Genomic DNA, 16,288 nt, shown 5'->3' with positions numbered 1-16,288 from the left:
CTGTCTGAGCAATTAGAATAATAGAATTGTTGAGCTGCAAAGGACCCAAAGAGTCATCTAGTCCCGCCCCCTGAAATACAGGCAAGAACTGAACTTACTTGGCCACAAATCATCAGTGACATAGTAAATTGATGCCAACCCTAGGTTATCTGTTAACAAAGTTGTTTCCAGCTCAATAATTACACAATACTTGCCTCACCATGGGGCTAAACACACAGAACATTAAGATAATTATTGTAGCCATGGCATATCGTAAATAGCATTCTTTAAAACATAAAATATTATAATTACACATCTGGAAAATATACGCATAGCTCTGTATTGTTTAGGGTTTGCGTTTTAAAGATTACAAGCAGTACGAAGACTCCAGAAATCCAATAAAAACTCCCAGAATACTGGTGGTTTTATTTGCTCTTCTGCAGTTACAAGTGGAACCTTCAACAAAATTGTGCAATATTTCCTCCTTCCTAAGCAGAGTGTTCCTATTGTGGGTTACAGGCAATATTCTCTCTGAGCAGGGCATTCTGCTACACTGCACCACCACTTTCCATTTCCTGACATTCATGACTACTGAGCATGCTCAGTCCTTATTTGGATGAGTTTTTTGTTTTGGCAGGGGGCGACAGTTGATAGCTTTTGGTTGTTGTTGATTTTTTTAAATGGTTTTGTACTTCTGTAAATTTCAGGGTTCTTCTGAGCATGGTGAAACACTCTTGTTTTGCCATGACTCCATATTGACTCTAGTCCTGTAGACACTGATTTCACTGTTTGAGGGAGTGAAGATTTCAGTTTTCATTGCAGAAATGACAGAGAAAATAATACTATGTATTATATTTTTCCAGAATTACTCTTGGTGGGGGGGCGTTAATTGTTTTGTTTGGTTTTCTTTTTACATTTATCTTGTAGGGGATTCTAATTCAGCTAAACCAACTTGATCTCTAAAGCATCACATCTCCATTTGAAACACACACAGCTTTTTTTCAGCTGGAACTTACCAAAACTCAGTTCCGGCACCTCTCAGGCAGGCTCCATTGCCATTATAAGAGAACAAGGGAGGCGTTCATGGTGAATTCCGGCACCTCTTTTTCTAGAAAAATAGCACTGCAACACACATATGGGCATACAGACTTTCCCCTGAAAATCTATGCGAAAATGTTGGCCTAATTTTATTTTATTTTAGTTTTTTTTGCTCTGCTTCTTCATACAGGTTTAGAACTGTTTTAGTTTTTATTTTAAATAAACAATCACCATCCCTCAAGGCAGGGGCTAGGATTTAAACTGTGATTACTGAGCATCACCACTAGAACCCTTAGCAGCTGAACGTTAAGTAGAAAAGGTGGGAATTTTGTACTAACAACATCCAGAAGCGCATGTAGGTTCCCTTGTGCCCTTGGCATGAGCTGTACCAGCACCCCCTGCCCCTGGGTCCCTTTTGCCTTGGCAAGGAGATGTATTGGCATCTCTGAAGCTGCAAGAGACTATGGACCAAAAACTCAAAAAGTTTGCTTTTTGGGTTCCACCAGCGCCTTCCTGTGGGATCGTGTAGTCAGGCGGACTCCTAGTGACTCTAAGTCAGAGTGGAGAGGTGCTATTTTCATGACCACCAAGGCCTGCGCCCTGACAACAACAGAGCAAAACATACGGAATCAGAAAGAAGAAGAAATTTGCTGGATATAGGGGTGTGGCTAATAAGAGCTCCGCCCACCTGATTGTCAACCTCAAATTCCACATTCTCGAATGGGCATTCCTTGCTTTACTCTAGGTGCCATTAAGGCAGTGACGTGGATGTCAGTTGAATTGGCTACATGGAGCTGGATGCAAACCAGGAGGGAACAAAGTCCTTGCCGGTGATCGGGTAAAGAGTTGTTCCATTTCTCTAGATAGCTATATGTTGACTCAGTCCCACCTCAGCCTAAGAAGACCAGCTATTATTATGTTTGTAACTTCACCCTCAAAGACTTTCGGGGCAGCTCCAATGGAGTTTCCCCAGGTTAACCTCACACTAACCCTGCAATTTAGATTAGGAAAGGAGATTTGGATGGGGAGAGAGCTGGGTTCAAAGCTCTGCCGCAACAGGAAGCTCACTGGGTGAACATGGAGAACTGGGCCAAAACTAGCGAAATGAATTCCAATAGGGACTAATGGAAGGTTCTGCACTTCTGCAGGAATAACCACCTGCACAAATATAAGAGGTACATCTGGATTGCCAGTAGTACAAATGAATAGGGAGGGTATTTGTAGATCACAAGCTCAACATGCGATGCAGCAGCAAAAAAAAAGTGAATACTATTATAGGCGATATCAACATGGTATAGTGTCTAGATCAAGGGAACTAATAGCACTGCTTTGTTCTGCCTTGGTCACACCACACCTGCAGTACTGTGTCTATTTCTGGGTGCCACAATTTATGTGAGGAGGATATTGACAAGCTGGAATGTGTGTGGAGGAGGGCAACTAAGAAGATCAGGGGTCTGGAAACCAAGCCTTATGTGGAACAGTTGAGGGCGTTGGGTATGTTTAGCCTGGAAAAGTGGCAACTGAAAGGAGCTATGATATCCACCTGCAAATATCTCAAGGGTTGTCACATGGGGGATGGAGCAAGCTTGTTTTCTCCTGATCTGGAGGGTAGGACTCAACCAATGGATTCAAGTTACAAGAAAGGAGATTCTGACTAAGCATCAGGAATAACTTTCTGCCAGTAAGAGCTGTTAGACAGTGGAACGGACTCCCTCGGGAGGTTGTGGACTCTCCTTCCTTGGAGGCTTTCAAGCAGAGATTGGATGGCCATCTGTCATGGATGCTTTAGATGAGATTCCTGCCTTGCAGGGGGTTGGACTAGACGACCCTTCAGCTCCCTTCCAACTCTACAATTCTACGATTCACAACCGCCACTAACTAATAAAAGGATTTGTCTTTGCAGGGTGGATGAGGACACAGAAAAGGAGCATGCCTGGCACCCTACACACCTGCAGCTGACTGTCCTGCGTGCCTGCTCTCTACGCTCCAAGGGCGCCACTGGCACCAGCAACCCCTACGTTGTGATTCAGCTACAAAAGCAAAAGTTCAGGACCTCTGTAGCACTACACAGCCTAAGTCCCGAATGGCATGAAGAGTGTACATTGCAGCTGCCCAGTGTGCTGGATGACTCAGAAGAGAATGGCCTCATCCTTACCGTCATGCACCAGTCCTTGCATCATTTCAACCAGTTCCTCGGCAGAGTATGCTTGCCTCTTGCCCAACTTTTTCAGGACAAAACAAAGAGAAGAAATGAGTGAGCATCACCTGCCAGCCCTGCATCCATCTCGCGAAATCAGGCTATGGATAACCAACACAGTGTCTTCCAGATGCAATTTCCATCAGCTACAGCCAGTTTGGCCAGTGGTCAAGACTGATGGCAGTTGTAGTCTAGAGGACACCATGCTGGTTAAGCCAGAGTTCACATTTTTGAGCCATGGGGTGGCATCAGGCAAGAAGTGTAGGAAGATATAGTTTGGAGGTGATGGTCCTTAAGAAAATGGTCAGCGCCATATGCACCAAAAATGTGGCAAAGCCTTTTAAGAGGTGCATCATTGCACAGCCCAGGCAGCAATGCAAATGTCATGCACACACAAACATGTGCATACAATAAGATATTGAACGAAAACTGGCTGCAAACTAATTAAGCCATAGCTCCCATAAAAATGCACATATATTGAAGGGCTATGTAAAAGTGCCAAATTTTAGCTGGGATTATAATATTAGTAGTACTTGGGAGGAAAGGAGAGGGTCTTTTCCATAGGGGCTCCCCATTTGGTGAATGCTTTCCTGCTGAAGTCCACCGGGTACCATAATTAACATTCCTCTGGCTCCAGCTAGAAACTTATCACTTTCCAGGCATTTGATAGCAAAATTGTAATAATCTATCTATTGATGGTGTGCTTTTGCTGCTCTTTAATTGGTTTTATTGTATGGCTTTTCTTGTAATGCATTCCCCCCCCTCCCAATTTTGAGCCATGCTTTATGCTTTTAACATTTTGTAAATCACTCGTAGGCTCCTTTTGTGGCAAGCTATTAATTAATAGCTGATTGGAGAAGCAAGAGGGAGGATTCTGTCTTCTTCAGAGCTGGTAGGGAAGTTTAGCATATGGATGATATTTAATACACTTATCCAGTCACGCTCTTTGAAATGCCCAGTTGCAGAATCTGGCAGGCTCCACCTTCAGCAAACCACCCAGGCACACCATTTTTTTTGCATCTCCAGTGCAGAATAAGGCACTTCACATTTTCCAAAATGTAAGTTGCAGCAATTAGCCTGTAAGCAAACAGGAAACTGGTAGGCCGAAAGATCCAGCCAAGTGCTGAGGTCACTGCAACACACACCCAAATTTGAAATTTAGAGGAGTTGCAAACTTCTCCTCAGCAGCTGCCAAATGACCAGTTTACAAAATGGTTACAGTCACACTGTGGTAAGTTACAACTTGGTCAATATTCAACCGCAGCACAGTGGTACCTCGGGTTAAGTACTTAATTCGTTCCGGAGGTCCGTTCTTAACCTGAAACTGTTCTTAACCTGAAGCACCACTTTAGCTAATGGGGCCTCCTGCTGCCGCCGCGCAACCAGAGCACGATTTCTGTTCTCATCCTGAAGCAAAGTTCTTAACCCGGGGTACTATTTCTGGGTTAGCGGAGTCTTTAACCTGAAGCATATGTAACCTGAAGCGTCTGTAACCCGAGGTACCACTGTATATGACAGGGGAAACCAACAGTGCCCTCCAGATGTTGTGTCGTATGACTCCCATCACCCTCAGCCAGCACAACCAAAGGCCAAGAATCGTGAGTGTAGTCCAGCAACATCTGCAGGGCACTGTGTTGGCTACCCCTGCTCTAGAGCATCCTTCTGCAACCCAGTGCCCTCTAGATATGTACTGCAACTCCCTTTAGCCCAGGGTTTCCCAAACTTGGGTCTCCAGCTGTTTTTGGACTAAAACTCCCATCATCCCTGACTGCTGGTCATGCTAGCTAGGCATGGTAGGAGTTGTAATCCAAAAAAACAGCTGGAGACCCAAGTTTGAGAAATACTGCTTTAGCCCAAGTCAGTCGCCGTAGTACAGGATTGTGCAAAACATCTGGAGGACACCAGGTTGAAGAAGGTTGCCCTATTGTGTTACCACATAGGTGCCAAGAAACAACCTGGTGGCTATATTCTGTCTCTTCTAACCTAGACAGTACGCCTCTGAATACCAAAGGCAGAGAATCACAAGCAGAGAGAGCTCTATTTGACTCTGCTCCTGCTTTTGTGCATCTCATAAGCATCTGGTTGGTTACTGTGAGAACAGGATGTTGGATTAGATGAGCCTTTGGCTTGATCCAGCAGGGCTCTTGTTAGCTTATTGGTACTGCAGTGGTAGCCCATAGAGCCAGGGTAGACTGTGTGCAACTCTTCCGATCTTTCAGGCTACAGTTTGAGTCACCCCTGCTCAGTGGCCAAACTGGCTGGTTCTGATGGGACTTGTGCTCCACAACACCTGGAGGGCACCATGTTGCCTCTCTCAGCAGTAGAAGAGTGGCAAGTTAGACACCTGCCATAGAGGTCATTGTCTTATCTCTCTGCAGGTGGTTTGTGCTGCAATCTCGACCTGGCAAGAAGGAGAAGACAAGAGGACAGTTGCAGCTGGACATTCAGTTCTTACAGATCTCATCACAAGCCAGTGAGCCAGCGTTAAACTCTCGTGGGCCCTGGGCTTTCTTCTCCAGATTCTATGGGAGCAGGAAGGGCAGACGGTACAAGGTGTACAAAGAAGCTCCGTCTCAGTCACCCAGCTTGGTATGTGAAGCAGGACAGAACCTGTCCCAGTTACTGAGTTCTCTTCCGCAAGGGGTGCAGGCACTTTCCTTTTTCAGCCAGAAGAAGCTGAATGCTCTTGGGCCGTAAACTCCGCTTTATAAGTAGTTCTGTAAAGAACTTGCATAACAGGCAAAGTGTTCCTAAAATGCAAAGGCAACCCTGTTGGCCCACAACCATCATTCAGAGGGCCTTCTTGGTGGTGGCGCCCGCCCTGTGGAACACCGTCCCACCAGATGTCAAGGAAATAAACAACTACCTGACTTTCAGAAGACACCCAAAGGCAGCCCTGTTTAGGGAAGTTTTTAATGTTTGAAGTTTTATTCTGTTTAATATTCTGTTTGGAGCCGCCCAGAGTGGCTGGACTATAAATAATATTTATTTATTTATTTATCAATAAAAAACCCACATTAGGATAATACTGTTATGTGGCCAATCAATATGTCAAAAAACGGTGTGCAAGCTTTTCAGTTCTCCAGAACTCTTCATCAGGCAGACAGTAAGCAGAGCAAATGGTGGGTGGGAGGAGGTGGCGGCTGGTGGTAAAGTCATCACTGTATGAGTCTTTAGATGGAGTGAGGTATGAAACCGCAGACGTTCAAATGAGGCTGCATTAGGTCTTATGGAGGCATCAGGTTGCACTATGGCCTCTTGGGAAGCAGAAAACCCTCTTGGTCTGCTGCCTGAGGCTACAGTCCTATATACCCACTGACTAGTGGTTAAGCATCCCTGGACTTAGGTGTGCTGGTCAGCCAAGTAATCCTGTTCCTCAAATAGAATAATACTGAGCAAGACTTCCTGAATAGTGACTAACCGCCAAGGCCCACTTTGTTTCCATTCCTTGCAAATAGTGACAGACTTTGCTTCCCTTTTTGCTGGTTAAAAAACCCAAAACATTTCTCTAATAGGGATAAGAACATTGGGAAGAGAGGAAGCCTAGTCAACCACGTCCTAGTTCTCTTTATCAAGCATCTCACTATAAGCATCATTTCTGGCTGGGGATGGTAGGCAGTGACCCTAGTTGGGCATATTTGAATAGTGGTGAATTAAGCTTCAGAGCTGCTGCCTTAACTCTGTATGCTTCCCTTTTATACAGACAAATGACGAGGATTCATCTTCCTCCAGTATGACCACTGAGCTAGAGGCCTCATCAATGAAGTCTGGATCCAAGTGTGGCAGCTCCTTGCACATGGTAGCAGGTGACTACGGAGAGGAGGAAGTGCCCAAACTGTATAAGGCAGCACTGTGAACACCTTACCTACTGGAGGGAGTTACCTCCATGTAGCGGTTGCCAATGTAGTACCTTCCAGATGTTGTGGACTAGATCCCACCATCCCTGGCCACTGACCACGCTTGCTGGAGCTGATGGGAGTTGGCATCCAAAATGTGGAAGGCACTAGAGTGCAGGAGGCTGCCCTGCGAGATCGCTTATCACAGGCATGCACTAGTTCCAACCTTGCTTTAGAAAAGGAGTAACTAATGTAGTAGACCTTTAAGATCTGCAGTACAAACTGAACTGAAACATAGCTGATCCTCTTTCTCTAGGGACGTAGACCCAAACTATCGCTTAGCTGATCAAATGATTGCTAAACTGTGTTATCAGTGGTGAGCCCCTGTTTATTTCTTAAATGAGACAGCACCCATCTTCAGCAACTGGCCATTACTGTCGGCAGTGCATCTTCCATTACTTTTAGTGTCAAAGTGCATCATCAGAGAACTTATGGTGACAACAGTCTCAATTCTAGATCAACTTCCACCATTAGCTCCCAGCAACTGCTATAGTAGCTTTACATTGCTGAAAAGTGCCACCAGGGATGTCACCATGAGAGGGATGGGCCTCAGAAGAAGTATTGCTCTACTTCCTTTGTGTTAAGGGAAGGATTCGGATGACAGTATGCATGAGGGGCCATGTAGGCTAGCCCCACCCACCACTGCTGGCCACATTCAGCAATGGAGAGGGTCTTCAAGTCAGTGCCAACCCCGTCACATATCTCTGCCTGCCACAGGTGCTCTATGCTAATCTATGCATCCGCCTCACATGTGGTTTCAGCACATGAGGGTTTGCTCATTCAGATCAGTACCTACTTCTCTAAAGTTTGAGGACAGGCTGACAAGCCAAGAGTTCCACTGTGCACTCTCCAATTTTGCCCTGGTTCTTTTAGCTACAGGTAAGTGGAAATTGTATGACATGCCTAAAAATAGCAGTTTGTCACACATACACACAGTATGTGACATGGGAGAATGTGTGCTAAGGGAACTTTGGTTTTGCACTCGGAATAAATTATGCATATCAGTTTGAGTTGTGTTACTCAACTGCACTGTGGATTGTCTGTAAAGTCTGGAAGATTTAGACAAGGACTAGATTCGTTGGGAACAGCAAAGCAGTCAGCACATATAGAAGCCTAGAAGTGAGGGGAAGTTGCTAAAGGTGCACCACAGCCAGCTGAAAGTCAATCTTTGATTTCCATGTACCCGCATGGAATGGATTCTTTTTTTAAAAAAATAATAATGCCCTGCACTGTATAGCAGATATTGGGAATGGGCACACTAAGACATGTATGGCATATTTTGGGAGCTCTTTTCACAGGGTTCTAGAATCTCACACATCATCTAATACATCACACTCCAGCTGCAAGCAATTAATGAAAAGTTTTGTTAAGTGGGAACTGCTTTTGGGCTGTAGAAAATCACAGTTCTGTAACCCTTTTGGCTCTACCCCCACCCTTTACAGCAACCTCGGTTGGCAAAAAATCTACCTCCAAAACTCAGCTGCAGAAGCTTATTTCGTGCAACTACAAAGAACTCGCCCCTGATGCTAAGAACCTGGCAGCCAACTCAAGTCAGTCTGAGCACCCAAGTACCCTTGAACAGTTCAGCAGCATATTTACTCAACAGCTCAAGAAAAAATCTAAGCCTCTAAAAGAGGAGAGGAACCTGGAGGCGGCAGGCATTTCTATGGAGGCTTGGCAAACATCTCTTCCACCTCTCCACGTTGCAGGGCCCAGTGACATCCCTCCACGAGCACAGACCCTTCACCTGTCCACAGTCAGCCTCCAGCAGACAACCAGCACTGCTACAGCCAGCTCTGTGACCCGGCACTTCCACAGATGCCGCATGCACCTAAGTAGGAGCTATCAGTTCTTTCGCAGGTGTTTTGGCCTGGTTCCCTGATGCTGGGGGGGTCTGTCTTTTGTCTCTTGTTCTCTTGGCGAAGGAGATTTATTGGAATAGTCACAGTGTACAAATGCATCATATTCAGACAATATATCTCTTTACTTGTGTGGCTCATTTTTTTGGCGTGCCAGGCAACATCAGGGCCAATCAGGGATCTGACGAATGGGTTTGGATGAGGGTTCTGGATTAGAAAGTTTAATGGGCCAGAAAAGGGAGAAGGTGCAAATCAAAACGCCAGATACAGTGGAACCTCGTGTTACGTACCGTCCTCCCTGCAAATGCTTTGGGTTATGAGCTCCGCTAACCCGGAAGTAGATGCTCCCGGTTGCGAACTTTGCCCCGGGATGTGAGCGGAAGTCACACACCGGCAGCAGTGGGAGGTGCCGTTAGCGAAAGTGCACCTCATGTTATGAGTGGTTTTGGCTTAAGAACAGACCTCCGGAACGAATTAAGTTCGTAACTGGAGGTACCACTGCACTACTTACAGCAATGCCTATGTGCACACACGCACACTGATTTCCTTTCATGAGGCACTCGCCTTAATGGCTTTATTGAAGCAAACCAACAGCTTTCAGTGTCTCAAAGACCCCAATAACAAGACCCTTTACCACGATGGGTTTAGGTCCGGTGGTAAGTGACGATGCTCTCTGAGCCAGAGCACAAGTGTCCACTTAGCAGGAGACCTCATAGGAAGAGATGGGGTGCACAAGAGCTTCACAGCAAGTCTCTATACATATTTTGAAATAGGAGAGCAGCAAACTTCCAACAAGTTTACCTGATAGTGATTCTGTAAAGTCCTTTAAGCATCAGCCTGGGCAACAAGTCTATAGGTCCCACTGCCTTGTTATCATGTAGTATTGGAGCACTGGCTGATATAGGCAGGATGATTCAGTCACTGACCTGCCTCTTAGTTTCATATTTTCTTCCATCCGTTGAGATGTAGGCTGCCAAGTCAACATCCTTCTGAACAGGCGCTCAGCCCATTTAATCTTGCCAGTGTCTCTGCCACCTTGCCTGCATCCACATGGAGGTCATGCTCTGCATCTGACCTGTCAACTGATGTGGATCCTCAGACCTTTTGTTGTAACCATTGGACCACAGGCTTCCATGCCCTGTTGCTGGCTCCTGCAGAAGGGTCTGCCTTTGGAGAGTCCAGGCACAATTCTGATAACCAGCTGCTGCAGCAACGCAAGAGTCTATGCAGGAGTCGGCTCAGCCAAATGTGCACCAGGGAGTCTCACTGGTGTCGCATTCTAGGAAGATGTTGAGGACTGTACAGGGAGATTCTCCCACAGTCAACCGAGTTCGTGACTCCACTCTGTACTGGAGGTTGGTCAAGCCTCCGTGACGGTCCACCTTGAACTGCTCCTACATGGGAACAAAAATGCCACACATCATACACACAGGTCCAGAGTAGGAGAGCAAAAAAAAAAAAAAAAATGACATCATGAAGAGGGCTTGTGTGAAGCAGAGCAAGCAGGGAAGGAGGCTTAAGTGTTGTGAAGGATAGAGTCACAGACTTAAACCTCAGTTATGGCAAAGGGAGGGGGTCTAAGACGATCACAATCAATGGTTCTTCTATTCTGCAGCATCAGAACACCAAATGTGCAATCAGTAAGTTATGCAAGTCTCCATAAATTCATTGGCATTGCACAATTCCTATTACTTTGTTTATGGGAGACTTCTGCTGAGTTCCTTTTAAGAAAAACTAGGGAGAAAAGTAGAGACACACTTACACCCAGCTGAGAAGACCTGACCATAGACTATTAGGAACCTTGGACTTTATCTACTTTCAGCAAAATCTGCCAACTTTGATTCAAAATCTTTCCCTATAATCATATGGATTTTAAAAGGGTGGAAGAGGGGAAGATGAAATTCTCAATATTTTGTCCTATCCCCAAATCTGCTCCATAGGGTTGGGGAAGCCTTTAGAACAGATTTAGGGGATATGCAGGGAGAGGAGGAGAATGTCCTGTTGTGCAGAGAGAAATATGTGCACCGATGTAACATTCACCATAGCGCTATACTGAATTCCACCCACTGTTATTTATTTCATTTATGTATCACTTCCTGTGAGGCATCCTGAAGCAATTTACAACACAAGCTGAATGGGTGGGCATCACTTTTGAAATTTTTATTTCATTTCATTTTATTTATGGCACTCATAAGGAAGGGAAAGCTGATACACATGAGCACTGGGAAGAAACAGATCAGAGGCACTAAAGGACGGAGATACTGGCTGCAAAAGGCACACTCCCTGGTTTCATTTGTTGCTTACCTTGTAAAGTTTTTATCCACAGTCATCAGGGATAGAAATGTACGTTTTAAAATTAAATATTCTGAAAAGTCAATACTGTCTACATTTTGTAGAAAAAAGATCTATAACAGATTCATGAGTTCCAGGCCATACCTATTTCTGTGCCTTCTGATGTAACCATCTTGCTCAACGCTGTTCCCTCCAGGCTAAGCGGAAGCAACAGTGGAGGACTTACTACAGAGCTATATGGCCAGCTCCACGTAAGAAAAACAATATTTTTAGTTCCAACCCCCAGCCACCTGCTTCCCCCATCTCCCACATGAGAAACTCCCACCTGCTTTTGGGAAGCAATGCGCTTCTGGTCTCTCTTGCGCCAAGCTGGGTCATGAAGATGCTGGAATGTCTTATATCCACTTTTAATTCCTGATGGCCGGAACAGCTGAAATAAAAAGTTGGAGCCTACATTGAAGCCAGAAATCTCTGTCCAAAACAGAATTCACACACCATGGCTGAATAACAGGCTCAAATCTCAACCAGATCTAGAGTCCCAAGGTCTCCAACTACAGCAAAAGCCATTCTGCAGCCTCACCTGAAGTCCAGCGCCTCTGATGCGGCGATAAAACTCATCATCCTCACGGCCCCAGCCCCAGAAGCGGTTCGACATTCCATTACACTGAAACAACAATAAAGGCACAGTTTAAACCAGAAATATTCTCCCTCCTTCAAGTCTTGGGACTGAGACAGTAAAATCTGCTGCTGTCTTTACTAAGCCACAGCTAACACCATTACTGCAAGACTCTTCGTCTTCAGGATTAAATGGAGTAGAGTGCATCAAAACCCATTAAATGTACAGTGTCAAGTCTAACCCCCTAACTGATTCTGAGATAGCTCAGAAGGTAGAGCACAAGACTCTTAATCTCAGGGTGGTGGGTTCAATGAAAATAACTAGCAAGGACTTTGTCCTTCTGTGGGTTGTATAAAATATCCCAGGAGAAAGAAGTTAGGTCTTACCATTCGATAGTGCTGCTTGGTGAGCAGCAAGATGCCACCTACGTAGGTGTTATAGTGATAGAGAGGGTGCAGCTCCGGCGATGCCACATGGAAAGGGCCTGCAGCTGGGAAGCCGTAGTCCAATTCCTCATTAAGAGGTAGCAAGTCCACATCATGCATGGCAATGTAATCTGTGTCATTGCCACTTTCAAGGAAGCCCACATTGATCAGAGATGCTCGGTTAAACCTGCCCAAGAGACCAATGCAAGCAGATGGGACCTATGTCAGAAAATTCTATTCAGGAAAGCTCAGCCATCACTGTCAAAAGTGTTCAGCTTGTGCACCCAGCCACTGTTTGATGATCTACGCTGTCCCTAGGAACTCACTGGGAGCTGTCATCTGGAGTTTTGGAGTCACACTATGCAGATGACACCCACCTCTCTCTCTCTCTTCCATCTGAATCATGAGAAGTGGCTTAGGTGCTACATAGGTAGCAGTGGTTAGTTGGATATGCACCAGCTAATTGATTATGAATAGGCATAGGTGGCATGTGTACCGGGTTCTCAAATCCATTCTGGTTTGGATTGCACTCCCCTAGAAGGAGCAGGCTTGTAACTTGAGGTACTCCTGGATGCAGCATGGTCACTGGAAACCCAGGTGGCCTCAGGAGCTATAAATGCTATTTCCAGCTACAGTCCCTGTCCTGTTAACTTCCAGACTGGATCATTGCAATGCACTCTACATGGGGCTGCCTTTGAAGAGGACTTGGAAATTTCAACAGGTTCAAAATTCAGGAGCCAGATTACATACTGGGGTTGCCTTTAGAACTCATATAGCTCCTGTTTTAAAATAGCTGCATTGACTGTTAGTTTCTGGGCTCATGCTACTGTTCAAAGCTCTAAATGGCTTAGGCCCCAAATAACAGACACTGCCTCCATTCCTACAAATCGCCTCAGGTGCTGAGAGAGCCCTCTTTGTAGTCTCACCACTCTCAGAAGTTGGTGGGGTAGTGGCTCAGAAGAGGGCAATCTCTGTGGCAGTCCCTGAGTCATGGAATTCCCTCCTCACAAGTGTTCTGGCACCCTCACAATGCAGCTTTTGGCATAAGCTGAATATGCACCTTTGATACCTGAGATGTGTATTTTCAGGACCCTGATTTGTTTTACAGTCTGTTTTAATTCTGAATTTTAAATTCCCGCTCTAGGACCTGCTAGTGAAGGGTGGGTAATAAATTTCAAAATAGTAACAACAATAATAGTACTAATAGTCAGTGAACAGTCAGAGTTAAAAGAGCAAGCATTTTGCACTATTGGTGCAGACTTAATATTATATACCCTTTCTGATCATAATCTTCCTATTGAAGGAAACTTTTATTTAATTTTAACTTTTAATTTGGTTGGGAGAATTTGCAACTATGCACTTAAGTGCAATAGCAGAAATGCATTATTAGCATATATTACCAAAAACACATGCTGGAAAGGCAGGAATTCTGAAAATAAAGGGATGAGAATGAAATGAGGTATGAAATTATAAGAGTGATGGAGAAAACCAAAACTTGACTAGATAGGCCACTGCACTGATCCAACCATCTCTTCTTATGTTCTTATAAAACAAATCCAGGAAATACATTTTGTTTTCCAAGACCGTGTGTTTAAGCACACCACAGCATTCATCATATCACGCTTCCTTATGGTTTCAGAAAAGAAGAGGAACACCCTTATGGAAATGTATAAAAAGCAAAAACTTTCCCTCTGAAAACACAGTATCAGTTCTGCTCTATAGATGAGGCAAGAAGGAAAGCTGGGGCTGATAGGAGTTGTTGAGGGCCCCAGTTCCCATGCCCTGAGCTAGAGGAACCTTGGAAAGTCAGTTCCTTGAGAATATTTTGTATTATCCAAGCATTGTTTAAATGAGAGATGGATACGAGAGACTTCAGATATGATTTCAAGGTTACACATCTCACAGGTGGGGGAAATGCAAATATCTATTTTAGATAATACAAAGGCCCAATGTTTCCTTCCATATCAATATCATGTCCAAAGTCACCCAAAGAAGAATGTAATAATTTGGGATACAGGTTAGGTTGAAACACTGAGGGGAGAGCACAGCATGGGGTTCACATTCACCCATACCTTACAGTACCTGTAATGATCCACCTGGTTGAGTATGAAGATATGATGGCGAATTTTCTTCCTGCTGAGGAAGCGATGCATGTGAGGCACAAAAGCCAGCAGCTCTTCAAAGCGCTCCCGGAAAGGCACCAACACTGCTAGACGGTGGGGTCCCCATGATGGGTCATCAGGAAGCTGAGGTAGAGGCTCCAATGTGCAGGGTTTCTGAGGCAGTGTAGCTGCAGCTCTTTGACTTCTAGTCACATCCCCTGAACAACTGAGCTGCAGCCACAACAGGGAGAGAAAACCCAGCAACAGTGCAACAAAAAAGAGTTGAAAGAGAGAAAATTTCCGGGGTAGGATACCAAACAGCCGACAGGACCTGAAGCAAAATCAGAATAGGGCAAGTCAACACAGTGAAACATGATAGATAATTCCATGTGCAAAAGAAGGCAAGACAGAAACAAACTGCCACAAGCTTCTCTTAGGCAAGCATCACCTGTTAAGGCGGGGATCATGACAGGCTGGGATTCAGGTCCCTCATTCAACCCATGCCACAACAGCAAGAACTTTGGAAAAATACCACTGTCACAATGTGAAAATAAAATAGGTAAGACTGGAACAACATGGAAAGATACATGGCCCTTTCAAATCTTAAAAGTACTTCACATACCATTTCAGTTATCCTTACAAATATTCATGTGAAGTAATTCAGTCTAATTCCTATAATGTTGTTTATTTTGGGGTGGGGTGTGGTGGGGTGGGGGCAGAGAAATAATGGCTTGCCTTAGCTGCCTAGCAAGCTTATGGCTGAAGCACTTTTTGAACCAGGGACCTCCCAGCTCTTAGATCAAACTACACACTTACCTGGGAGTAAGCTTCACAGAAAATTGTTACTTACTACTGAGTAAACATGCATAGAAATATGCTGTTAAGTTTGCCCCCTATGTTACACCAACTCCAAGAGCTCATCCTATCCCCCCATATTCATTCAAAATGGGCTCTTTAAAAGCATTGCATGTATCTTGTGCAAAGTGAAACCCGCCAACTTGAAAACCCTTCTTCCTAACAACTAATGTGTTGCCAATTGCCAGTTACTTGGGAGGAACTTCTTCCTGACTCAACAGACAATATGGATTCCGTTACTACATCTCTAGGTAAAAAAAAGATTTGCTATATTTGAGAAGATGAAGGGCAGGGTGAGATAAGGGGAAGTATACAGCCCTCTGAGACATCTCTCCCAGCTCAATCTCCATAAAACGCCTCCAGTACAAGCTCCCCTATATGGTGCTTTCCATTCATTCCTATAGGGGAAGTAAACTATTCGTGGAGAAAAAAGCAAAGAGATGTGCCACTCGGTGTACAGTGAAGGCGGGAACGAAGCTTGTTTCTCAGCCATTCAGATTCACGCCCATCCTAACCTCCACAGCACCATTTCTTGACCGCTCAAAATTGCGACAAAAAGTCGGAAGATAAAACAGGTATTTCAGGACTGAAGCTTAGACGCTGAGCCTTCATGGTCCCCGAGCGCTTCTCATCCATCGCCCCCCCCCCACCTTCCTAGTTCTCCTCTCCCTCGCATTAATTTCCTCTCCCTTAGGATACTTACCCGCTACCCGCGCGGCGATACATAGTAGACTTGCGCCGGGACGGGAACATCCTACTGCCTTGCCGGCAGGACTCCCCGCCCAACCCGGCCGGGACACGTTGGCGAGGACACCAGGTCCGTCGACTAGAGCGGTCCTCTAGAAACGTGCTCCCCGCTGGCTGTTCCGCCTAACACTCGTTCCTACACGAGGACAGCTACTGTACTCCGAGGAACCGCAGATTCGCCGGTTTCCCGGCAGAGGTGGAACACACAGAAAAAATAGAGGAGGAGGAAAACGAGGCAGTAGATCTCAGTGGTATCAGGCGGCTTATGGGGAGCTTCTAGAC

At 45.2% G+C, this 16,288-nt stretch overlaps 2 protein-coding genes across 2 annotated transcripts; one reads left to right on the top strand and one right to left on the bottom strand.

Annotated features, from left to right (window-relative positions):
• Nucleotides 1–1,658: 1,658 nt before the first annotated feature.
• LOC307210601 (uncharacterized protein) lies at nt 1,659–9,102 on the top strand. The gene is made up of 5 exons (XM_079966596.1): nt 1,659–1,855; nt 2,921–3,271; nt 5,593–5,803; nt 6,918–7,020; nt 8,553–9,102. The coding sequence occupies exons 1-5, from the start codon at nt 1,806–1,808 to the stop codon at nt 8,990–8,992; spliced, it is 1,155 nt and encodes a 384-aa protein (XP_079822722.1). The 5' UTR covers nt 1,659–1,805; the 3' UTR covers nt 8,993–9,102.
• Nucleotides 9,103–9,511: 409 nt separating this feature from the next.
• B4GALT7 (beta-1,4-galactosyltransferase 7) lies at nt 9,512–16,113 on the bottom strand. The gene is made up of 6 exons (XM_079966600.1): nt 15,963–16,113; nt 14,385–14,735; nt 12,264–12,489; nt 11,842–11,925; nt 11,587–11,691; nt 9,512–10,363 (listed from the first exon to the last, which is right to left on the bottom strand). Exons 1-6 carry the CDS (start codon nt 16,010–16,012, stop codon nt 10,208–10,210), a joined length of 972 nt encoding a protein of 323 aa, XP_079822726.1. The 5' UTR covers nt 16,013–16,113; the 3' UTR covers nt 9,512–10,207.
• Nucleotides 16,114–16,288: the final 175 nt, after the last annotated feature.

The sequence above is a fragment of the Podarcis cretensis genome, assembly GCF_951804945.1.
Source record: "Podarcis cretensis genome assembly, chromosome: 2".
NCBI classification, from domain to species: domain Eukaryota; kingdom Metazoa; phylum Chordata; class Lepidosauria; order Squamata; family Lacertidae; genus Podarcis; species Podarcis cretensis.
This window is presented reverse-complemented; position numbering and strand designations above follow the sequence as displayed.

Coding starts and splice junctions, on each gene's coding strand:
- LOC307210601 (XM_079966596.1), top strand. CDS start 1,806: ATGGAGCTGGATGCAAACCAGGAGGGAACAAAGTCCTTGCCGGTGATC. Junction 5,804..6,917: donor CGTCTCAGTCACCCAGCTTG/GTATGTGAAGCA, acceptor CCTTTTATACAG/ACAAATGACGAGGATTCATC. Junction 7,021..8,552: donor CTCCTTGCACATGGTAGCAG/GTGACTACGGAG, acceptor CACCCTTTACAG/CAACCTCGGTTGGCAAAAAA.
- B4GALT7 (XM_079966600.1), bottom strand. CDS start 16,012: ATGTTCCCGTCCCGGCGCAAGTCTACTATGTATCGCCGCGCGGGTAGC. Junction 12,490..14,384: donor AACCAGGTGGATCATTACAG/GTACTGTAAGGT, acceptor TCTCTTGGGCAG/GTTTAACCGAGCATCTCTGA. Junction 11,926..12,263: donor CCAAGCAGCACTATCGAATG/GTAAGACCTAAC, acceptor TTGTTGTTTCAG/TGTAATGGAATGTCGAACCG.